We start from the raw sequence: 26,419 nt of genomic DNA, 5'->3' as shown, positions 1-26,419 counted from the left end.
AATCACTTAGGACTTTAGGGTATGAGGATCAAATTTGAGTAACTGCATACAATTCACACAGCCAGCAGGTAATCAGCGGTTACCTTCCTATAATATGCACTGAACACACCCTTGTGCAATTTCCCTTCACAAATAATTCAAAGTGAAACACCTTACGTTAATTACCTTGCCCTCCCAAATGAACAGTCATGTAGGATTTTACATTTCCGGTCTTGTCATTTTTTTTTTGGCTGCTTTTTTATGGATGATGATTTGTTCCAGAAAAGTACCCAATGAATTCAAATAATATGATATACTTTATCCAAATCATATTCTTTAAGACTCGGCTGTGTGATTTTGGTATGGTGCTTTAAATCATCATCATGTTGGAAAACAATATTTTTTCTCTGACAATCCACTGAAGAGAATCATCATCATTAGATTATGTTTTGCCATATAAAAACAAGTAGCTAATCTTATTTTTCTGTTACTTTTTGCAATGATGCAGCCCCAAATGAACCCCTCACAGTTCTGTGTTTTAGTGTAAAGACTTGGCTTGGTTCAGGCCAAATATGCAGCATCTCATCTAATCTAAATAAAATCACAGAAACTTGTTACATATGTTAATACTATTATCAAATCTGATGAATTTGCCAGGATTTAAAAAAATTAAATTGTGCAGGTAGTGCACTGTCAATGGCATTATCTTAGAACCCCCACTGCTGCTCTGATTAGTTTTAATTTGCCTTTTTCTGCACTTTCTGTATCCAGTTCCATATTTGTGAGGCATCATTATAGGACTTTTAGCTCCTCTGGTTATCATTCTCAGTGTGAGGTACTCATGCAGACATGCAGATGGACATAGTCCATGTAGGTCCAACATTGAACCAGATGTCTAAAAGTCTGTTTATCTGTCTCCAAAACAAAGTCAGAAACGCAAATATATTTTTTCAATCAGATTCCATTGGCAACACTGTTAAATGTCTTACATTTTTTGTACTCTGCAGTTTTTCTGTACTGTTGCTTCATCTTGGACAGCCAGGACATCCTTGTAAATGAGATTTTTAATCTCAATGGATAATTTCCTGGTTAAATAAAGGTTATAACTATAACATTATATACATGTGCACATGCCTCATTTCTACTGTCCCCTTTAGCCACAACTGGATGTAAACACTCTTAATTTAGCATTTATGTTGAAAAACACTATCTGAATCACAGTTACTAGATCTGAAAATAAAACAATATACACAGTTACACTGAATGTAAAGTTAAAGCACACACTGAGAAGAAGTAGCCAGTGCAATACTTAACAGAAAAAAATAACAAAAGCTGCATGTTTAGGGGGGAAAAAATTAGCCTGGCAAATGTAAAAATACTCTGTCTACAAAGAAATGAAGATGCACCAACACCATCCTGACAGACGGCCACTGGCATTTGAAGAACAGAGGAAAATGCACTTTCACATAAACTGCATCAGTGGCCCTGAGTGGTAGAAGCAGATCCAGCTAACTTTGCACAAAATATCCTATAGCTAAAGCAGGAGAGAACTGTTACATTGGAACAGGAAATTATTCACATATTCCTGCAAGTCTTCTCTTATGTTTAGCTACAAGCTTGAACTCAGCCTTAAAGTAACTGTTCAGGCCTGTTCTGTTTGGCAGGAAACATGCATGGACTCTGCTTGTTGCAGCGCACGGCACCCAGAGCAACATGTACAGTACAGAGATACAGACGTGATCCAGCTCAATGTCTACATACTCACTTCTGTGACAATTACACTAATCAGAAGGTGAAATAAAAAAGAAAAAAGAAAAAAACAACAACATCCTGTGTAAGCATCAGAGCCAAGAAAACTGGAGGCAGCAGAAGAGCTGACAGGAAAAGGAAATTTCATCAATATACCAGATTGTAAACATCTAAATTTGTTGGGATTTGTGCTTTTGCTCCTCCTTCCTCCTAGCACTCCTGAGTAGCTGATTATTGGACACAGGTGATCCTCATTTGGCTCCAGCATAAAAACCTGGGCTTGCTCTTCATTCAGCGCCAGTTTGTCTGCTTACCAGCAGTATAGTACCGCCACCTAACAAGTCAGTTCTTTTTCTCCCTGTCTTGACTTCAAGTGATTTTGTCTGTTTTTGTCCCTCTCAGTTCAGTTTAAGCCGACATGACCTTTTGTTCCCTGGATTCAGCCACCTGAGTTTGTGCATGTTGGAAGATCCCCAGCTACAGTTTTTCTAGACTTGATCACATTCCTGGATTTTTGTCGTTAAAACTATTTTTACTTTTCATTCATTTATTTGTTTCGGTGAGGTTCCTGCCATCCACCCTTATCCTTAAAAAAAATTCATGCTAACCCTTTAACACCAACCTTATTGTGTATATATATATATATATATATATATATATATATATATATATATATATATACATCAGTTATAATATCACAATATTTGAAGCAGGTTGACCAACTTCAAAGATTGTGGATTGATGGACAATGCGTACTTGGATTTCTGCAAGAAAGTTATATTAAAAATGTTTTCAGCCTACTTATCCCATTTTTAAAAATCATAAATCGGGTAAATGTATGCCTAAGGAAGAAGGTTCCGGAAGATTCTGCATCGAGACAGGTGCTATGACTTCTACAGAATTCACTGAAGCTGGTGTGCAGGTCAAAACGCATCCTGCTGATGGCTTTTTGCGAAGCAAGTAACCATGTGGTTTCTTTATGTCACGCTCATTCCATTACTTTGTTTTAGGTAACAAAGTGTAATGGTAGGAAACGTTTAAAAATGGATCTGTGAAGACCGACCACTAAGAATGCAAGGGAACAATTTCATTTATGAGTGGTCTGTTTCTTTATTCCTCTCACGATCCAACACATGGGTGTTTTGATGCACATTCATGTCTGTAGTTTTACAGAATTTCAATGATCTGCCAGAGGCAGAAAAGAGAAAACAACACAAAAAAACGCAGCAGACATTTTTAAAAAGTTAAGAAATAGCTCTATTAGTAGGTAAATAATAATATGAAAATGTAAACGGAATACAACTGACTGGTAAATCTACACCTGTCCTCAGACTATTTTACCTTAAGAGAGGATCACACAGTCATACGAATGAAAGCTGCTGTATGTAAGCTTTCTTAGCTTTCTTGTTTCTTAAAACATTCATTAGACTCCAGAGTGGGGTTACACCTGCTTTCATTACTTTCATAAAAGAGCCAAGAAATCGTTTCTGAATTAGCCAGTGAAAATGAAACATTTGCAAAGAAACATCTAAACTTTAGAAAACAAATTAAAATAGAATATTTAAACCACAATAAGGGTATGTTTTAAAAAATGCAGTGCAAGTAACAATTATCCTGATGTAAAACACAGTAGTGGATAAATCATGCTGTGGGCTTGTGTTACCAATAGTGCTTGGGGAGCAACGAGTGCACAAGCAAATACTCCAGATGAGAGGATAATGGCAAAATAATGATCACAAACACATCTCAGTATGCCTACAGATTTACAAAAGAGGTTCCTGGTGAACATCTTGCTATGACCCTTACAGTCCACAAACCTAAACATCTTCAAAAATCTGTGCGCAGACTTTAAACAAGCTGGACGTATAAAACAGCTCAAGAACTGAAGGTTGGATACAAAAAGTGTTTACAAGTTGGGGTGCTCGCCAAAGCGATTGTTACTAGGAAATGATAGATACAAGGTGCCTTGTATTTGATTCTTGCCTTTTTTTCTTTTTCTTTTTTTTTTTTTTTTTTGACTATACAAATCATGGAAAAGGAAAATTATAGCTGATAGTAACATTGTTTTTCTGGTGGAGATGGCCCAAGAAAATATATTGTTGTCCAAGTCTCTCCTCTGACCTGCAGGTATGAGCTGAATATGTGCAAAGTGTCACTATAAAGTAGAAGCTGACTGTGAAATGAATTGCTTAAGTAATTCAGATGCAGTCATTTGCAGTTTCTAATCATTCATGTGTTAGTGTGATTTACCCTGGCAAACAAGGTCCACACTCTGCATCACTCTCTGGGGTCCCTGCCACAAGAACAGAAGCTTTGTAGAGGGCATCACAATCTTTATGGCGTCTGCAGATCTCATATTTTCCTTTGGAGTATTTTCCACGAGGGCATGGAACACAGGCAAAGTCCTCATCCTTGGAACCGTAACCACAGCTCTGCACATCCCACAAAAACACAGAAATTCATTTAGACACAATCATCTCTACGAAATAAATCCTTCTAAATTATCTTAATAAATCAAGGGGGTTTAGTACTATGATGTGGATACAAACTAAAAAAACATACACTTTGCACACTTAAAAATACTCATCTGTTTCTAGGCACGTCTTTAGTAAAAATCTGGCTTTACTCTTCTGAGATGACAAAAAATCTGATTGGTCACAGAGTTTCTGTGTGTGTGTACATTGCGTGTGTGTGTGTTTTTCATGGCTGGTACTGCTTAAGATGACCAACTCATCATTCTATTTTCTAGCATCGATCTTCTCCACATGGTGCTTCCTCTCAGTGGGGAGGTTGAGCAGGCCACACACAAACACACATATGCCCACACATACAAAAACATACTCTTCCTCCATTTTTTGTTTCCTCTTTCATCTTCAATTTCCCTCTTGCTTTAATCTTTCTATTAAACCGGCCTGTGCCTCTTAGCTTGGGGCTACAGTAGACTGGCTCTTAAATAAAACCTAATCTTCTCGTCCTTCTGTTTGACGGCCGCAAGTCTCAGTGTGATCGTTTGATAGAAAAGTGCGCTGAGATATCCGTAGGATCATGTCACTCTGGGTTAAAGCCTGTCTTGGATCTTTTGTATGCAGGCTTACTGCGACTCTGCTTCTGTCTGTTGCCTCAAACCAGTTTCAGAGTGATTAAAAAGGCTCTTCTTTTTCAAAGCAAATTCTCACCTTTTTGAATCTAGTATATGAAAGTGTAGGAGGTAGGTGGGTGTGTCCAACAAGCAGTAACTTTCCTGGAATTATTACCTTTGTTTTTTAAGTAAACATTTAAGGAATGTATTTTAAAGGTAATGCAGGAAGAGAAAAAGAGTGAAATGACTAGTAACAAAGGTCCTGGGCTGGATCATACTGTGGAAGCTGCATCTGAAACAACCAGGTTACATGGGAGCGTAGCTTAAATTAAAGTTAAAACACTGGAGACATAAGTCTGACTTAAATGAGTTTACGTTCGTGTAAACAAACATGGGAATCTGGATGCAAGAGCTACTTTGTTTGTGTGATATATCTGTGTAAGTGAGTGTGGGCATGTGCTTTCTGAAGTCCGTGTTGTGAGAAAGAACCTTATGGTTATCCCTTGATTAAAAGCATGTCAAAACACATGTTCACCCACATGCAAGAAAACCTCAGGGAAATAGAAGAACATGAAATTACAGGCTGTGACCCCTAAAGGATCAGATTAGCTGAAGAAAGTGCAAAGGAGATTCTCATTTCACTGATTATGGTTTTTTTTTTTTTTCCTTTTTTTTTCTACAATATTACAGATCAGCAGACTCAGCCTCTCATTGTTGGTTCTGTTTAGGAAAGGGACAAATTTACAGGTTCAAATTCAGCACTTTGTCAGTGACGTGTTCTATCAAATACAATAGGAAGTACAAAGCAGGAAGAAGAAAAGGAGGAAAAGAAGGAAAAATAAGCACAACTAGTTGGCTGATTGGTCAACAACTGGGACAAAGCATCAAGTAAATGTAATCAGTTCGGCTAATTTTGCCTGCCTGGTGTTGCTTATAGCTGAAGCTCTGATCTCTTGCTGCTGTGTTCAGACAGACTAACCTGACCTGGAGTGTCATATAATTGTTCAGTTAGCTAAGTGGATTCTAGACAAGGAGCTTTAATAAAGTTCAAACTTTTCAATGTTTTACCTTTTTGGTAGTCTTTCAGAAATGTTGTTTTTTGAGTTTTTAAACATGTTCTCTAAGTTGGATCCATTGCAAATTTATCCACATTCATTCAACACCTGACTGTCTAATAATCTTAATGCTTTTGTTAAGTTTTCTGATCCAAATGCTAAATATTTTAATGTTAATATAGGACACAATGTTATAAAAGTGTGATTTCCACAAAATGGCTAAAATTAGGGGAATACTCAAATGTAAAAATATTGCAGTACACAAATAACCGTAATTCCCTGAGTTTAATTTGACTGCAGCTGTCTTCTTCAGGAAGGTGCACCCCCTCGAGGGGGGTGCCCACTGAAGCATTTACCCGCACCGTGTTTGCTTTGGCTGTCTGCAGACTGACTGACGGATGCTAAATCACTGTGTGACTACTGCAAGTCATTCACTGTAATGCATGCCTTCACATTGAAGTCAATGAGAGCAATAAACCATAGAGAAATTGTTCATTTGAATTAAGGCACCCTTCACTGTGCAGCTATGTGTTTTTACATGTGTGTGTGAGTGTGTATTGTGGGTGGTCTGAGAAACATTTTAATGTGTATTTCTCATGCAATTACTTTGTTTTGAATGATCATCTTTGTAGAACTTTTTTCCTCAAGTTTTTATACTTAATTTAAATGCATTCAGAGTGTGCACACACTGAAAAAGAAAACTACTGGATTACAGCAACAAGCAAGATTAAGACTTAAATAAATGGTTTTCATGTATGTGTGAGTATGCACCAACCATATGAGGTTCTTGTCCTGGCTGGCACTGAGGGCAGGCCTGGCAGCTGTTGATGGTCTTGTTGAAGAACTCATACTCTCCACAGTCGGAATCCTCTGCACTAGCAAACATACAACATACCTGGAGGGACACAGAGAGAGTGGCAGACAGTTGGAGAGGCAGACAAATGTAAGACTGCCAAACAACACTTGTGAAAACAAAAATGACATATTCATGCTAATGCAATCACGCTGTTGCTGCACTGCAGACAGGCTTAGCGTGCAAGAAGTCTCCATTCTTTTCAACTGACAAGCTCAACTTTAGGCTGGAATTGATGGCTAAACACATGCTGAGGAGCAATTTGATCAGATCCAGATCAGCCTTTTTTTTTTTTTTTTTTTTTTGGCCTGTTACTACGGCAGCGTAGAGCTGTCACCCAGATAAAAAAATATTGGGACCTTATCACGTGATAATGTGATAATTTTGTGGTGAAAACATGAAACGTATCACATTATAATGTGATATAGTCCCAATTTTTTTCTTATTTGGGTGACAGCTCTGTGCTTCTGTACATTTTTGCCATTATGTAGAGAAAAATAAATCCTCTAATAAAAGTCTTGTATATACTATCGTATACTATGACTATTTCATGATTTCAACTTAGCATCATATAAAATTGACTTAGTATTTTATAATAATGACTTAATATCTCATATTTTGAGTTGTCCTACAATAACAATAAGTGTGAGACGCTTTCATGGTGGTGGAGCACTGGAGTGGTGTTTTACCTATAAATATACCTGCGCTCTTTCCAAAAAATTAAAATGCTAAATATTGTAATGTATTACAGGAAACATTGTTTTAAAGTGTGATTTCCAGATTTACAATAATATGTGTTTGACCAACAGTTTTTACTTCTGAGGCCAGAGACATCCAATTTAGCTGTTTTATTTTATTTAATTAATAGTAACCACACAGGGTATTCTGACTACATTCAGTCTGGTGTCAACTCAGTGGATTCTTTTTTACCTCCAGCTGCCTCCATGCAGCTACCAACATAGGCCCATTTCAGTCACTACAACCATTTAACTTTACTTATTATGAGCAAGTTGGTCAGGCAAAAATAAAAAGACCCCTGTCTAGAACTGAAGCTGTAAAGTGAGATACATCTGCTAAATGGCTATTACTTATATAGGTTTGATTCTTAGAAGATACTAAGCTCCATAATATATGTCTCTATATTCTGACTACCTCACAGTGGCAGAAATAGGTTTCCATATTATAGAATAAGTTTGAAACAAAGACATTTACAAAGACAAGGCAATGTGTTAAAGATCTATATTTAATTAAGATAAACACTTACAGAGTAAAACCAAAAGAACTAACACAACTTTTAAGTATCCACCTTCTTTTGCACCCACTTCTGACATCATTAAACATCTAACTGATTTGTTTTTGTTCAAATAAAATGAATGTAGAAGTCAAACTTTATGATGACGTTTGTTTTTGTTTGAGTCAGGAGTTGGATGAAACTGTCTTTTAATAAATAATTAGCTGATACTAAATTAAGGTCTCATCTTAGGTGAACAGGACGGGTATTGAGTTTGTGTTTTTGTTTAACTCAAGTTTCAAAGACATCGCTGCATTAGGATGAGTAGCTATATGCATCTCATCCAGGGGCAGAACGTTCTCACAACAGCAATCCTTAATTTTCATGTGAAGACTGGATTAAAAGTGTAGGTTAAGACTGTGGTTACGTTGAGTTGAAATGAGATGGGGTTTTGGTTAGACATGGAGTATGTTTTCAGGAAACTTAAATTAATTAAATATCCCCTGAAGTGATGGAAACATGACTGAGCATGTGTATGTTTGAGTGTGTTGGTGTGTGGTGTGGCATTGTGGCTCAAAGTAATAAGTAGCAGCTGTTATTTATAGCTTTACCAGCATACTTTGTCCTTCTCCAAACAAACTAACTGACTTTTAACAATCATCTGCAGTCCAGAAAATAATGGAGGGAAAATAAATGCATGTATGACTAAGTCTCTCCATCGTCTCCATTGTTTTAATAACATCTCCCAACTTCTTTTTCCTCTTCCTCTGTCAGAAAACACTTATACATTATGTATATGAGCCCACTGTTCTCTGTCCAGATAATCTGCTCATAATATAACCCAGATCCAAAACAGACTGACCCTTGGTTTAGATGGTTTACACGCCTCAAGTGCAGTTGGTGTAAATAAAACTCAACAAACAATAATGACGGTACAGTGTAGGGGATTTAGTGACATCTAGTGGTGAGGTTGCAGACTGCAGCCAGCGTTGAGAGGTGGCAGGAAACAAACAACAGGATGCAAAAAAAAAGGAGGAAACTGCAATGATCTCTAGCAGTGACATTGTTGGTCAGTTCTGGAAAAAGTAAGTAAAAACAAGGCAAAAGATGATCTGCTGTCTTCTGAGGTAAATGGGACTCATTCTAAAGAAACACAATAATTCTAATTTTCAAGCCATACACTAATAAAAACCTAATTATAAGCATAATATTACATTTCTGCAGGGACATTTACACTCTCTCCACTTTCAGTCTAAACTTTTAGTCTGAACTTTTAGTTGTTATGTTGGTGGTGACAATTTATCCTTTCATTGTTGGATAAAACATTGTTTCTTCTCTGTGGCCACAGCACAGGTACATCTGTAAACTGTTGGGTCTGTAAACCTGTAGAAACTGATCTCTCTTAAAGAAAAGTGATATTTAAAATGACTCATTAAGCAATTTAGTTCTGGTTTCAGGATTATATCTGAAATAAAAAAAAAATATATGTAATAATAACTATAACTACATACTATAATTATAATGGTTATAGTACATACCATGTGGCTGAAGGCAGGGTTGCAAATTGCTTTAAACTTACAATACATCTATGCTATGAGAGGCAGTTTGAAACATCAGTAACAATAAAGTAACACTATTGGCTGTTGAGTTGGATTGTACCACTGTTGTTGCAGTAACACAGACAGGCCTTAGGTAAACACCAGCAGTGTCTGTATTGTGTAATAACAGAATTATTACACTCAATTTTCCAACTTTCCTAAACCAGCATTTGTTTTTTTTTTTCCAAAGTGCAGCGGATGGACAGAGTAGGAGACATGAGGAGGACATGCTTCTTATCCTCACAAGAAATGTGAACTGGACTTCTGCCTGAGCTCTTGACTCAACCTCTTTGATTGTGATAACCTGTGCCAGTCTTTCTTACAGGTGAAAGAAAAAAAAAAAAGGCAAGAATATTGTGCACAAACAATCCAACCTATTACGCATGGTTTTGTAAACGGAGGTAACAAAGCAGAGCTGGTCTGTATGGAGTGTTAGCTAACGCTATTCAGCACAGTAAATCCAGCTTAAAGCAGCATCTAGCAACCAAGCATCCCACAGTCGTGGGAAAGCCGGTGGAATTTTAAACAATAAAAAAAAAGAAAAGAAAAGAAAAAAGAAAGAAAGAAAGAAAATAGGCTACAGATGCAGAAAATGTCTGTCATGACTGGCAGCTCTTAAAAGAATTCTAAGAAAAGTTTATTTAGTAAGTAGTTTGTATTTAAATTTATTCACAGTTTATTTGGTTTAAACAGTTTATTGTGAATGCATTTCATCATTGCATCATTTTATTGATCTAATTTACATCTTTTTCAAATATCTGCATTTTTTTTTTATTATTTTTTATGTATTTGCTGTTAAAAACTTCAAATTTAGTAGATTTTGTGTTTATAAGCCTGACATGAATTTTTAAATTAGTTTTTGTAGGAGCCTGATTTTGTTCCATGAAGTATTAGCATGTTGGGCTTTTTGTTCTATGTGCAGTTTCACTCCATGTGATAAATAAATGTCTTTGTGATGATCTCATTGTATCATGTCGTACTTTTTTTAAAAATTTAAATTTGTTTTCATGTCATATTTCACAAGGTTTTAGCTTGTTAAGCTGCAAGTGAATTTGGTTTAGTTTTTGAATACAAATTAAACCAAGAGTGAGATCAATTGAACCAAAACAGTGTTAATATTTGAATGGGCCCCCAGACTATATTGTACTGGAAAAGTTGGTCCCCAGCGTAAAAAAGGTTAAGAACTGATGTTCTAGACAAGGTGATTAGTCCTACATAAGAACTGAATGTGGACCATATTAATTAAATTACCATATTATCATTACGATTTTAAGTAATTATCAAACTACAAAGATTTAATGATTTTGTTGTGTGTGCTCATGTCAGCAGCATTATAATCCAGTAAAATATCATCATTGTGTTTTGCTTCAAATAAAAGTAAATCATATGATAAAACTGAACTGTGAGAGCATTTAAGATATTATGTTTAATGTTTTAAAAGCACTTTTAAAGTACATCAGTTCAATGCAAAAACGGGGCCAGATACTGACTCCTCAGTGTTGCTGCTGGATTTTCAGGTAAAAGAAAATTTGCATTTTATTACATATTTTATTTTGGGGGGTGCTGCAGTTGAGGTTTAGCTAGGGCGCCACAATACCTCCAAACGGCACTGGTGATAACTGTTACAATAAAATCACTGATTAACAAGGGTGTTTCTGCTTTTGAATTAATTTGTTAAACTTAACCAGTTTTGCAGTTGCACATGTAAGTTTGCATCAAGGCTTGTAAAAGTGTTTCATGTTTTGTACAGTTGTTTTTTTCTAAAATATAAAGTTGTTCAGTCCTTGGTAAAAGTGTTTTGGCATTGTACTTTTGTTTTGTAAATGTAAATAAGGGTTCTATGATGTAAATGTGTATCGCAAAAATGTGAAAGTGTTTCACTCAATGTAATGTTGTTTTGCACTTCCCGGCCACCATACTGCATGCACCTACACGGGACAAAAAATTCTCCCAGTCAAGCAGTTTCACCATGAGGTGCCTCATGTGGTGGCCTTTACCCAAATTGCCAGATAGCCAGGGTGAGAAGTGATTGGTTCACTTAACGGCTACTTCTTTGCTACATATCAAGTCTGTTTCCGTTGATACAAAGAAAGAAATAACAGAAGTAATCTGGAATAGATATGCAAACTTTTTGTCCTGTGGGAAGGTCCACTTCAGGCATTTTTTCTCTTCATATTTTATCCCTCGTTCTTACAATTAAAGGAAGATCCAGTTTTGTTTTTGCTTTGTTTGGATATTGAAACACTGTATTCCCACTGAAAGAAGAATGTAACATCATCTGCAATTCTTCACTGTTGCTGTGTTAACACATTTATGGGTCCATTTGGGAATTAAGCAAGCAGTTACTGGCAATTAATGTTTACATGCTGCTTACTTTACTTGTCAAACTGTCTTCTTTCTGTTTTTTCCACAGCTGGAAAAACAAACTTCCTGTCATTCCAATTCACCACACTAACTGTACGCAGGCAGTTGTGTAACAGTGTTTTAGAAAGATATTCACTTAGACATAAAATACAGCGTGCATTTCTGCACATGAGCAAAACATCCTGTGGGTTATACACAATCCAAATAGTTCTCCCTTTTTGAGTAAGACCTCCTATGTTAACCTTCAATAAGAGAGAAAAGAGAGGTAGACAGGAAGCGTAAGGGGCAGGAGCCTGTCGGGAACACCGCCAGCAGGTTTTAACATCAAAACAAATGAAAATCTCAGGTTCTAAAGATACAGGCTCTCTGCAAAATTCTAAGGTTGACTAATTGGTGCAAGTGCTGGAAAATTGTGCAAGTTGCTGGCACATAGCACCACAAAGTCTGGATAATGCTGTGCCAACTGTGGAGTCAACTGTGGCCGTGAGCCATGCTGCTGGATTAATCTGGGTTTCTGACATGAAAGGGAGAAAGTAAGGAAGAGGTGAACAGAGGAGGACAAGTTGAAGATGAAGATGTGGCTAGAGTGAAGGAAAGGTGGTGAAATGGGAAGGTGCTGATGGTTATTTGAGGAAAGTAAAGGAGAAAAATTAACTTAAAAGAATTGTAAATTAGGCTGGGAAAGAAAACTTACCAATAATGACAGAAAGATGGATTTCTTCTGGCCTCCCCTCTCTGACATTTTTGCTTCTTTTCCCTGGGAGAGCAGAAAGATGCACAATGACAAACGGACACTCTTGTATAAATAAATGTAAACATTAACAGCATTCGGCCTCAAGTCCTAAACTAAATGAGTGAAGTCAAGAATCTGAGCCTTCCTGCCAACAGTAGCGCTGTCAGTGGGAATGTTGTCTGTGTGTGGCCCTGATACGTTTGGTGTCCTGTTAGCATCACGTCATCGCCAATAAACAGGTAATAGCAGTAGAACAGCCCATGGCGCTTTTCTGACTCAGAATTATGCGCACATATCACCGCTGGCTAACCTCTGCTTTTATCATAGTTGGTGATATCACTTGATGATATTTAATCATTTGCCAGTTCATTTGTTATGTCTGTGACATTACTCTGACAGTGGTAATATAGAATTATTGCATTTTTTTATTATATTAGTTTCTAATTCAGACAAAAAACAAAAAGACTAAGAATAATTATTAGGTGGTTTAGAGGCTAATTTAGGACCCTGTGTGCAGTTTGACTGCGATAGTCAGCTGGACTTACTATAGATCAGGGGTGCCCGAATCCAGTTCTCGAGAGCTACTATCCTGCAGCTTTTAGATGCATCCCTTCTCCAACACACCTTAATCAATTCATTCAGCTCTGCAGAGGTCAGGTAGAGAGCCATTCATTTGATTCAGGGGTATTGCAGAAGGGATGCTAAAGTTGCAGGATAGTAGCTCTTGAGGACCAGACTTGGGCATCCTGCTATAGATTAACAGTGTTTATTGCACATAGGTTAAGGAATACTTTGATTCTTTGTGTCTCTGGCTTATAGACACTATAAATAATAGAAGCAGTCACCACAACATTACAAATTGTAACTGGGGGCTTGAAATGAGGATGTATACAAGTGGAAAGGTGAGAGGCTAGAATGCAGCATAAATCCCTTTCAGCATCAAAGGGCTCACTTTTAATGGAGTAGACATTGTTGACGTTGCTGAACTGAATTCTAGGTCCATTGCTTTGATTTGTGTTGGAAAGTTGAGAACAATTGCCGCAACAGTTGCAAGCATCAGGCCCACCCACTGCTGAGAATTAAAGCATTGCATCCATGTGAATCCTGCCGTAGTGCCATAAGTCTCTCAACAATACACCACTAATAACTTCTCAACGTCTGTAGCTTTACATCGTAAATGCAAATGGGTACTTACACAGATAGGTCCAGAACTCAACAGTAATTTGGTTATTAAATGAGGTATATTGGTTGCTACTGAAATCTATGTCTAAAGTTTGCAAAAGAAATTTAAATGGTGAGTAACAGCTGAACGTTATTGTAGCTGCCATTCCGTAAAAAGATTAGCAAGATGCTAATGCAATTATTGTTTATATTCTCATCTCAGGCAGTGAAATACAAAATGAAGGTATTGTTACATTAAAGAAAGTAAGACCAATGACTGAGTCCACATAAGAAAAATATTTATCTAGGTAAATAAAAATGTGATAAACAGTCATTTTCACGTAGACCTCTTCAAGTCTCGCCACCTGCTGGCCATTAGACAGAAAGCAGGATTAAGGCAATTTTCCATTCATTATTCACAGCTGTTAAGCTTAGTTCTTTTTTTGTTTTTTAAATATCATTATTGACTTTGCAGCTAACCAATACATTTTTTATGATTTATTTATTGAGTAAATAAATTGTAAAAGTATTGCTCAAACAGTGAAAAACTATTGTAGAGATCACATTTCATATCTGAAAATATATATAGCTGTTAAGGGAAAGTAAAAAAAAAAAAAATCATAATCCTGGTTTGACTCACGAAAAAATGTCCAGCATTAATTATAAGAAAATTTCTACAGACTGATCTCATTAAAGGCACTTATCAGCTCACATTGTTCCACAATACTCTGAAGTATGGACCAGTTTAGCTGGCTTGTCATGAAGATGTATTAATGGCAGTTAACAACAGTGTTGTCAATAACACCAGCACCGGTAGTCATTGTCCACCAGTCACATCCCTGTTTATCTTTGCAGAGAAGTTTAAATTGCCAAAAGTAAAAAATGTTGTATAAAAGTCTGCTATTGTTCTCATTGATCTGACCTAAGGTCAAATCAGTTCACAACTCTAAATCCATCTGAAGTTGATTGTGTTTGAGACACAAAAAGGAAGAAGCCGCAATTATCTGCAATCTGAGGTTGAAATCTGTCTGTCTGGCTCCAAACCTTGGATTTCACTCTTCCATGTTGCATTCTTCTGTTAAAAAAAGGAACCTTCAGATCTTCAGTGATGGCTAATTCGCCAAGCCCCAGGGTTTGATCTTGCTTAATTACAGAATAGGCACACACACACACACATGTATGGGCACAAAAATTAATACATACATTTATAGTGTACAAAAGTGTACAGCATTTACTTCTGAGAGAAAAATAAGCTTAATTGTGCAAAGCCTTGTGGTGAGGCCACAACCGGTGTGTGTGTGTGTGTGTGTGTGTGTGTGTGTGTGTGTGTGTGTGTGTGTGTGTGTGTGTGTGTGTGTAAGTGTTTTGTACCAATGCTGAAAAGATAAAAAGGCTAGGTGGTATTTTAGATGAGGAAATGAAAAACTGCCAAATGGCTGTGGACCCCCTCAAGGCTAATCATTATGGGGTTAAAGTGATGCACGCACAAACACACATGCACTAGTACGGCTGTTTTTGAAACTTCTTGGTGTCTTCTGACAAGTCTCCTTTACTTCTTTCAACCCTGTCTCTCCAAACTTAGCTTCCTCTGTTGAGGCAGGTCTGAGATGAAAGTCAGCCTGAGCCTTTAGCCCCCTCAAGGGTATTAATCTTCTAACGATCATATAATCGCTGGTAATCAACCCGTCTGTCTTTGGCTGTGTCTTTATCAAGCTTTATGTTGTTTGTAACAGCATCAGACGAATACAATAAATACACCAAGTAGCTAGAGTAGTTAGTTTTTTAAATTTTTTTACGCATTGTTTCTTTTTAATTATTTAGGGGGCTTTTTATTTTACAACATTTGGTGGACCAAACAGCCTTCTTCTCTTAATTTACTCTGTCTTCATATCTGTTTTTCATTTGGTTGCATGTGCTTCTTTCTGTTAGCAGATGAAATCTGATATGAAATGCCACATAGCAACGGGAAGAGAATTTAGTCTTTTTCATCACAAAAAATGCACAACAAACCCATTGACCTCAGAAATTTACGCAAGACAAATCAACAAGACCCAAAAAAAGGCTAATCTTTTGTCAAAGCTCATTGGCCTGTTGTGACAGCTGTAATGCCTTAATATTGTTAAGCATCCAATGCAGAGCTTCAAAACAGACTTAAGCCTGTATTTCTGTAGAAAGCACCAAAATAAAATGGTTACCTGTATGTGTAAGGTGGGGTAGAGTCTATGGAAATTCCCATAGATAAACTTATACAAACACATAATAGGTAGACAGGGGCTGTCCTCTCCTGTTTAATGTCTAATCTGCTCCTCTTGCTTGAGAACACTTTCTCTTATTATTGCCTCTGATCTTCATATGAATCTGAAAGCTAACCATCACTAGTTATTACTGCAACAAGTGACAAGCTTATTTGAATGCATCCAATAAATGTAATGAGATGCAATTACTGGGAGAATACCCCAACCTGTGCATTGATTCCAGACCAAGAAAAGGTTAACATTAAAATATTGTTTTTATCAGTGATTTACAAATATTTGCAGGGCTGCAGATCCAATGTCAAAGCATCAAGGATGCCTGATTGGTCCCAAACTTGCTATGACAACAAATCGTAACATACAACCTGTGCCACAAATGACTATTTTCAGCATGAAGAAAAGAAGGAATTCCTGCAGCAGATGGCATATAAGTCTTTCCAGGTCCTCTCAAACCTTTGTGCACAAAATTGAAGTGGGTGTCACAGATGTTTAAATTTATCAGTTTGTATTTTTGCATCTCTCTCTGTGTGCCCTTCTTTTGGATATTTATTTAATAACTTAAGCTATTTCATTAAAATGTTCTTATTTTACTGAACTGATCAAACTGCATTTAAATGATTCAAAATTCTGTCCTTAAAAATTCAGCAGTTGTGTAAATTCTGAACAGCATTGCAGAATTTTCTGTTTTTCTGCCTTTTTTCTCTGTCTCACTAACTTAATTCCATTCATAATTGCCTCAAGGAAATTGGCGTTTTGTCTTGCCACCTCCATATTATTACATACTGTAACAAATGAATTGTGTGGGAAATGGTATTTCACCAGCACCATTTAACTCTGTAATGGATATTTATTACAGTGTCTAATAATGACTACTTAAGCAAGGGAACAAAGCCAAAGAGCAAAGCAATGCAGACAATGAAGGCTGTGGTTAGACAATGGTTTGTGGTTTCTTTAAAAACACTTAATTTCTGATGACAATCACATTAGCAGCATTCAGATTCAAGGATATTTGTCAGTTTGGATTTGGTATGACTGAAAAGAAAAGTCTGTTTTCCATTTAAAACATTCCCTGTTTTTCTCCTAGTCTTGCTTTTCAGCTGTTCTACTTTCCATTCCTGAGATCTGACATTAAACAGGCCTATAATCATAATACACTCATTACATTAAGCATTATATAAAGATACATATAACTGCAACTAGAAGATTGTTTTATGTAATATACTGTTCATGAATTATCATTGCATGCCATCAATCTATACAAGAAACAAGGTTTGAATGTAAAGTAAAAAGCTAGGACAGTTGTAGTTATAATGACAATTTAAAGTAAAATGTTAATATTCAGGTTCAGGTTAAGGTTTTCTTCCATTTACATAGTAAAGATGTAGTGAAATCATTTAAGCCCACTATATCCAGCTTACTCAAGGACCAGGACTCTCAATTTGATGTCCAATGAAGGAAAAATGTTAGTCTTCTGTAGGCCAAGCTATGACTCTAACCCCGCCGTAAACACACTCTTACACACTTCCAAACATAATCCATTCCAGGCCATAAACAAGTTCCATAGTTAATCAGAGCTCTTCTCAGGAGCTCAAAGCCTAAAATTACTTTATCCTTTTAGAGACCAGGACTCAACATGCCAAATCTGAGCAAGATCTCAAACACATGTAATGCCGTCTGACGACCTTGAAACTCTGAATGTTTATGTGTGTGTGTGTGGCTTTTTGTGTGTGCCCAAACTTAACCAAACAGATATGCATATTAAACTAATTATCTTGGAGCCCTTGACAGAAGAAAAGATGTTGTCATGATCATCAGTGCACATACGTCTCTCTTCCTGTTTCATTCAACCAAACCAAGCTGTAACAGCTTGAGATATAAACTACAGTCGTGGGATATCACACCAGTTAATTATCTGAGTTTCAATTGGTGATAAAACTTCTGTGGGGCGGGTTTGTAGATAAAACATGAAGCAGCGTTTCCCCAAACATTATACTGGGAGGGCACCCTGTCCCCAACGAGACCCACCGCCCCCACTTAAAGGTCAAGTTAATTTATTTTAATCTGGTTTTCTATACAACAATATTACAATATTACTTTTCTGACCTTTTAAGTCTTGGCTCTGGATGCCCAGCTGTCTTGGTCTTCTTAGATCTCATGGCAGGATTTGACACCACCAGATCCTTCTAACCCAGTCAGAACAGTGGATAGGCTTGAGAGGAATTGTTTTACATGGGTTCTGGTCTTGTCTAGCCAATCTGACCTTTTCTGTTCATCTTGAGCTGTACTCCTCTGCAAATGCTTTCCTTGGTAGTGGTGTCCCACAAGGACCCATTTTAGGCTATCTGCTATTCTCCTTATATAGTTGCCTTTGGGGTTGATATTTAAAAAGCCTAGCATTTGATTGTTTTGCCCACAACCTGCAGATTTATGTACCCTTAAAATTAGAAGATGACTATACCTTTACATGATGGCAGCTGCTCTTTGTGTCTACAGAGGAATTGCACCCTGATGCCACACAGACACAGGCACAGCTGAATCTACCGTCATTGTAGTCATTTCTGAGTCATAGTATGGCTTAAAATAGATCCAATAGCTATTCTGTGCGGGTTTTAGTAATGCCAACATGTTGAGAAGGTATCCATTAGCTCATTTAAAAAATGTAACTGTTTTCTGTGTTTTGGTTAATCGCAGTCTTTCAGTCAAATATAGAAAACTGGTAATGCGACATGACTTCACAGCTGGATGTAGCTTTCGCATGATGATTAAATAAGGCTATTTTGTCATAATCACATGTCATGTTACCACTGTAGTGTTGTAATGGATAGAGTACCTGTTGCAGCTTCAGAGTTCATGAATACATGATTAAGGTTAAGATCTACACCGTGTTCAATAAGCCTGTATCTAAGTTACACATACGAAACTAAACAGTTAAAATAAACTGTTATTTAATTATGGATGGTTGTGGGTCTGCCCCCCACCCTCGCCAGACCCAATGTGAACCTGGGGAAAACACTGTGAAGGTATAAAGGAGAAAAACCACAAACCTTTTGAATTTCCCCTCTATTAAGCTTCTCTGGTCTGTCATCTAAACCTCCACCAGTTCTGGCAAACAACACACCCTAAGAAGACATATTTAAATTTTTTGTTGTTGTTGTTTTATTGTCAACTCCGACAACGGGGCCTCTGTGTTCTCTGATAAAATAGGGGGGGAAAAAGGAAAAAAAAAACAGGACTGGATTCATGATAAAGACTTGAAATGCAGTTAATATAGTCACCAGGTGAATAATGTAGGTATTGACACAGTACTATTAAGCAATTTAACACCATATTATTACCTGAGCAATGGGCATAATTATCCACTCGTCCCCCTGAATACTTCACAGAACCTACCAAAGAAAAATTACAACATCCCAACTATTATAGGAATTTGGTCAATCCACTGTCACTCTAATTGTCTAGGCTGTTTTTATTTATTGGCGTTTTTCTCATTTCTGATGTAGAGGAGGAACTGCTGGCACTTTGTCTTTCTTCTATGATTTGCAGGCAGTTGGAAAGTAAATAAATTGTGTGGTGGTGGCGACAAGCCTGTCTGTCACATCAGACCAACTGCTTTCACCTTCAGCGCAGTCAGACCACAAGCGTGCCTCCAAAACATCTCCTAATAGAGCTCCCTGATTGGAGCGAGATCTAAGTAGAGACAGGGCTATGAATGTTACCGCATTGTTCTCCTTTACTATTAAAAAATCTCTATCAGTCCCACAGGAAGTCCAACTCGCTGAACAAAGTAGCCACCAAGGCTCACTTAAGAGGAAGTAAATGAGCTAGAAATAAATATATCTGATTTGCTACATGATTACTGTCTAAGTTTGATGAGAAACTAAACCCATAATTAAAAAGATTTCCAACATTGGAGACAGACCCAAACCTCAGTCAACAGCTGGCCCTCATCTCCCGGCTGAATATCGATTTACTCCTAACTCCATCCAACTGAATCACCACGGTTTATCAAAGTGAGCCGTAGATTTACAAGAGTGTCAAAACATGCTTTGGTGCAATTTGAAATTCCACCAACAACAATCAAAAAAAATTAAATAAAAAAAGAGATTTCATGTAAATAGAAATACTCTGCTCTTTTACCTCAAATAATGTTCAGAATTTTGAACAAAAGAGGAAAAAAAGACACTGTAAATACTTTCTGTTCTGAATGAATTTTTTTCTTTTTTTGCATGAGCCTGTGATCTTTTTTTTCTCCCTTCATCTTTTGATTGCTTTAATTACAGACTTACTGTCAGCTTCCCACACGGTGCGCAGGAAAAACAAACTCTTAGGGCACATGAAAAGAACTTGCAAATGCCAACACACACATACATTTTTCTAACTCTTTCGTATCACACACCTATGGCAGCTCCAGTCAGTCAGCAAGCTCTTTGATTCTCTGCCTGCTGGTGAATCTGTCTTTCATCGTCTCCTCTCCTTGATCCCTTGTTCCCCTCTTTAGTTCTGCTGGAGCAGAACGTCTCTCTCTCCCTGTCTCTGCTTCTGTCTCTGTTTATTTTGCATTGATTGTATGCGGGGAAGCTAATCTGCAACCTGGAATTCATCTGTATATATTTATTTTATCTAGCTTACACCTATGGTAAAAGTAAATGGGGGTGGGGCAGCTCTTTCAACAAAAAAATATATGATTGTGAGTTTTTAACATGTACCCCTCTTCATATCTTTGGATGGGTCCTTGTTCTTTTTAAGTTACTATAAGAAAGTTGAGTAAAAATATTCAGCTTTGAATCTGTTTATGTCCACTTGTCAAGTTGATAATAAAATCCCACAGGTATACACTTTAACACCTCTTAAAACCAATCTCAGCTTTTTTCCCCTCAGTGCTTAGTCACAGGGGGGTAATTTAAAACATCTGAGCATTAACTAGTCATGATGGATGAATGCAGATGCAAAGGAAGGAGAATCTTCAAAGCTGCAATCCTAGTCAACCTATTTAAAGAGTAAAGCGTTAAGAATTTAAGTACTCACTCTGAGGTCGTTGCAAGCCATCAGAAATCCATGCTTGGCATTGTTTCACCTGCCACCAAGAGCTTCATCAGGAAAGCTATAAAATGAATCAAGCTATCATCCCAAATCCTGCAGGTGCCCCAGCTGAGCCTTAATCCCTCAGCAGCTTCCCACCCACAAACTGTCTCACCACCGTGCCAACCAGTACATGACTGTTTTAACTTTGTCCTAAGGCAAAAACTCTCTTGTCACACATATTTCCAAGCCTCACTCAGTATTTCAGTTTTACTATTATGTAATACAGTATAATGTAATGTAATCAACTCTATTCCCAATGCTTGTTGTAGAATGGTTATCTTCTAAGAGCAGCACATACTTGGGTAATTTTCTGCAACTATCATTTCCTTCTCTGAGAGAACCATGAAGGCAACTACAACGGGAAGGGACGGTATTTGTAGTCAAGACTGTGTGGACCACACTTTCAGATAAGCATGACTTTCTGAAAAGATTCAGTCCATATTATTGACTGCACAACTGAAGTCTCAGTCTAGCCTTACGTAGATGGACACAGATGCCAGCCACCAGCCAGCACTCTGCAGAATGGTAAAAGGGATCAGTCCAGGTGCTTTTTATTCACTGACTGGGGTTGTCAGTTTCAAAGGGATGGTCCTCCACTCAAAAATGTCCCCATTGGATGCATGTTCATATAGAGGTAAACAGCCAATATTCATGTGTGAAGAATTTACAGCCTTGAGTGGCCATGACTGCAAATAAGGTAAATAAGGTTACAGTATCCTGTTGAAAACTGTTTTATGAGCTAGCAGTTCCTGCTGGGTATCCTCACATTCCACTGGGGGGTGGTCTGGAGCCTATCCCAGCTGCTACAAGGCGAATACACCCTGAACAGGGTGCCAGTCAATCACAGGGCGCCCAGCATCTAAACACAGAAAACACAGTTCACAAAGATGACTTGCATCTTTGGTGAATTGGCTAAAAAAGGCTGATAATGGTAATGGGGCACTCACACCCAAAATACAAGAGAATTAGACATTCTCCGATACTCAAAATGTATCTTGTGGCAGATTATTGCCTTGATCTTGGGGTTTAAGTGCTAAGGACCAGCAATAACAAATGGGCCCCTTGCTGGACCTCCTTGGATCTTCAAAAAAAAAAACCTTGAACACACTGACTCAGTAGCACATAAGGGGACAGTATTCCACTTATTCATCAAGGGAAAACCAAAGGTTTATGTTTGGGTTTGTGGATTTAGCTAGAGAGAACTTGAAGGAACGGAGTTGGCAACCTTTTAAAAAACAGAAAGGGGCAGAAAAGAAAACTAAGAGGAAACTGCAGTAAGGAGGGGAAGCCCTGGTTGTGTTGAACAACCAACCAGAATATCCTCTGTCACTGATCGAGATCATTCGAGGACAGAAATAGTAATGGGACACTACACTGAAAATACAAGACAAATCCAGAGGTGATTCGACATGCTGAATTGGCTGGTGAAAATACAGAAAAAATGGTTATGGGATCTGACACTGCATGTTGTGTAACAGACACTGAAAAGACAAGAGAGATGGACATTTACTGATGTCCCAGATGTTCCCAATGACCAGTTGTTGGCTTGGTGGCTCCTGGTCAGTGCTCTCATACTACAGTTGAACTGAAGGTGTCACTGAAAGATGTCTAATGAATTATACCACTAAAACCTTATTCACCAAATGCATGTTCGGACAGTTCAGACTCTTCTACAGTGCCAGAGGGGTTTCAGGAACCATAAAATTGCAAACTGAGAAACCTTGAGATTCTACAAATCTTCTGGCTGCTGGGTTGCTTCTTTTCCAAAGCCAAACATCTCAGTGAGGTTTTAACCTCATTAACGTCAATATCGTATCTTCATATGCCAGAAGACAGTCAACACCATGGCTTCTCAGAACACCAGAGTTTCATATGTAACAAATTTAAGGAGCTGATCTCATCTGTGAGCACCATGAGGTTTCTCAGAACCCATGACTGGACACACGCTTAAATGCATTATAAGCTGATGGATAACTTAGTAAAGCTGAAGCACTGAGTCTTTGAGGAAAGTCAAGGATGAGTAACTGTTTCCAGATGAGCAGTAGAGAAAGAAGCAGGGCTAACTTGCACAGTCAGTCCTACATATAGGCCTACACTAAATGAGGAAGAGATACAGCTAATGCACATTTAGCCTCCATTAATGTCTACTAAGATCATTTTCATGCAAAAAAAAGTGTTAATATGCCAGTCTAATAAACAAAGAATGGTTTGTAGTAGCTCAACTTCGTTAAATTTAAATCTCACACAAAACCTTTTTTGGTTGCACCTTGCAAGATATGTGTACCTCTAGTGTATTTTACAGCAAGAGCAGATCATCTTATTTTTTTGCAAAAAATTATAGTACACATAGCACCATCTGACATTATTGCTATAAAAGTTTAGAAATTTAAACATACATACTGTAAGAGTCTATATTTTCTTTTTCTGAATGTAATAAAAGTTCAGCATCATGATCTCTGTGGGTATAAAGCTGACACTTAAACTGTAGCATTATTAAATGTTCCAGCTATTCCCTATAAATCTGCAAAGAATAATGCTAACCATTACACTGAATGCAGAGCGACTGCAGCTCTTGCATGTGCTCCTTGTGGTAGTCAGGCCATGGGGCACAAGCCTCCACCAAGCAGCAACAGTAGCAATAAATTATTCCGTGGAGCAACATAATGATTTTAAATAACTTTTCTTCAATAAGTAAACTCTGTATAATGTGTTAAGATTAAATTTCCTCTTAGATGTGTAAAGTATTACAAAAACAGCAGAAGGTCCCCTGAGCTCTATAAATTTCTCCACAGGGGTAAATGGGCACATCATGATGGATTAAATACAGCTGTGATCCAACATAAATCTCAATATTAACTTTCACAAGAAAAACACAAGAATTCCTTCTTCCTTTCTCACTCAAGGATAAATAGAGCTATTGTGTGAATTCCAGGACTGAGCAGCGTTAAGTGACAGAGCTGCGAGTAAGTAAACAAATTATCTGTTCGCTTCAGTCTAGTGGAGGATGATCATGACTACAGGCACAGGCTTTGTTAGTTTTTCTGTCTTCATCCCTTTAATCCCCAGAAACCATATTAACGTCTTTTGAAGATGAGTTACACTCCCTCCTGTTTCTTCTCTGTGTCTGCTCAGCCTTTCTACCTGTAAACATGAAAGATTCTGAGGCAGCATTGATGGACTGCACTGGGGGCTGCAGGGGGAGTCAGAGAGACAGTGGATAGAGACGGATTGATTTCCACCTCCAGCAGCTCCAGTTCAAAGCCAGCCAGCAGACTTCAGAGGCGCGGCAGGACCCGGCATGTTCCCAGCCGGGCTCAGCTGCCTGTCTGCGGGCAGGACTTCCCCTGGGGCCCCCGGGGCCTGGGACAGTCAGGCGGCACCAAGAAAACAATTATGCAGACAGAGGAGAAAGGCATGCAAAGGTCACAAATGTGCACTTTTACAAACATATGTGGCTAATAAATTGTCATAGACTGACTAATATAAGTCTGATGTAGCTTGTTATATAACAACTCAAACATTATTATCTATAATGTTCTCTTTCTAACAAACTTCATACAGACAAAAATTACCAATAAATAAAGTCAGTGTCTTTTGCATGTTTAGGATTGTAAATCAGCCTTGTCACAAAGTTAGTGAGGCCTACTCTATAAAGCAAGTGATGTGAAAATTTGTCTACCACCTTGGGCTAAAAACTTTGCACCAACACGCTCAGAACCCTTCACATACTTCAGAATTATTCGAGGATGCTGGTCTCAAACTCCCTTGGATGGTATCAATGCAAATCAAAACGCAAATATTTAATTCTCTGATCCCACAGAAATTCATAACATTCATGTCTTCATCTCTCAATTTATAGAAACCAGTCAGAATCCACACATCAGGTGTTTGTAAGAAAAAAAATAAAGTAGTTTGGAGGTTTTTGCTACTCATTGTTACTGTTACTCATTTTAATCAGGTGGATTTATATTTTGTGCTTCAGTCATGTCCCCTTAAAATGAAAGAAATGAGAATCACTTCTTTTTTTTTTTTTTTTTTTTTTTTCTGTGAGGTAATATTACAGTAAAGCACATGTTTGTCTGGCATTAGAAAAACATGTTGCTCAGGAATTTCCCCCCCAAAGTCTTGCAGTAATCTGTCCTTGCATTCTTGAGAGCGCAGCTCTTACCTGGGAGCTTTAACCAGGGGGGGCGAACTGGTCTGATTCTTCCGGCTACTCTGCAGGATCAGCTGACGGGGGATCCTTGCGATCGGTGATCAATCTTTAGCTTGTAGTCGGGTGGGCATCGCCAACGGACTGGCTGTCTAAAGAGGTTTTTACTGAGCTCAGCTCGACTTGTTTCTCAGCTTCCACTTTGGTGCATGTTGGTGTGTCTCCAGGCTCCTCCTTGATGAAAAAAGTGAGTTTATGGCTTTCTCCGCCCTGAAAAAGAAACCGATTAACGTGCCTCAGGTAGGCTGTCAGTGAGGACAGTTAACAAGCTGCAAACTGCGACTCGACTGCGCCATCTGGTGTTCGCAGGTGTGTAGTGGCGAAGATGGCGAGGTCAGAATGAAAATAAACAAATTAAAATGACTAAAGCAAAGAATAATTTCCAAGTAATATCCATACCAGATAATAATTAAAATTATTTTAAGGAAGTTTGTTTTTCCCCATTTTAAATGTTAAACATGGAAAAAAAGAGTATTTTTAGAAACTGATCCCAGATTGAGAAACTGCTGTTACAGCAGCCTTATAAAATAAGACAGACAATAAAAATAAAATTGAATAAACAACATGATTCGAAATACTATAAACAATACACACTTGACAAATATTAAATTAAAAATGAAAAAGAAAAAGGGAAGAAAATGCTATGTGCAATATACAATTTACAATTAAATATCCAGGTAAGCATGTGAGAGGGGGACAAATGAAAAATATGGGATTCAAGATGTGAACATATTGTGGTGTATGAAGAAAAAAGAAGCAGAGTTAACCCTCTGTCTGACAGAGAGGAGCTGTTGTAAAATGCTATTGCCTGGGGCAGGAAAGATGTGACAGCAGAGCTGGATGTGTTTCCAGGAGAAGGAGATCTGCTGTCTATCCAGTGTTTGGTGGAGAAGGTGGTCAGGGTAATCCATGACAGATAACAGGTTGTCCACAAACCTCCTCTCCACCACTGCCGCAATGTATCCTGTCATCAATCACAGAGCCGGCTTTCCTGACCAGTTTGTTAAATTTGCTCTTGTCACTACCTACAAAATGAATCTTATTTGACTTGGTTTTGAGATTTTTGAAGA

General features: G+C 37.8%; 1 protein-coding gene across 2 annotated transcripts in view; it reads right to left on the bottom strand.

Moving 5' to 3' along the window:
* edar (ectodysplasin A receptor) overlaps positions 1-25,575 on the bottom strand; it is a 39,757-nt gene extending 14,182 nt beyond the window's left edge. For both annotated transcript variants that reach the window (XM_042002698.1, XM_042002699.1), the window contains exons 1-4: positions 25,305-25,575; positions 12,603-12,665; positions 6,638-6,757; positions 3,979-4,160 (exon numbers count right to left, since the gene is read on the bottom strand). In XM_042002698.1, the coding sequence (XP_041858632.1) occupies positions 3,979-4,160; positions 6,638-6,757; positions 12,603-12,650 (350 nt within the window). In that variant the 5' untranslated portion in view covers positions 12,651-12,665; positions 25,305-25,575. The remainder of the gene's footprint in view (positions 1-3,978; positions 4,161-6,637; positions 6,758-12,602; positions 12,666-25,304) is intronic.
* Between the last annotated feature and the right edge of the window lie 844 nt (positions 25,576-26,419).

This window comes from Melanotaenia boesemani, chromosome 12, assembly GCF_017639745.1.
Source record: "Melanotaenia boesemani isolate fMelBoe1 chromosome 12, fMelBoe1.pri, whole genome shotgun sequence".
Taxonomy (NCBI): Eukaryota; Metazoa; Chordata; class Actinopteri; order Atheriniformes; family Melanotaeniidae; genus Melanotaenia; species Melanotaenia boesemani.
The sequence above is the reverse complement of the archived record's forward strand: the minus strand, read 5'-3'. Positions and strand labels throughout refer to the sequence as shown.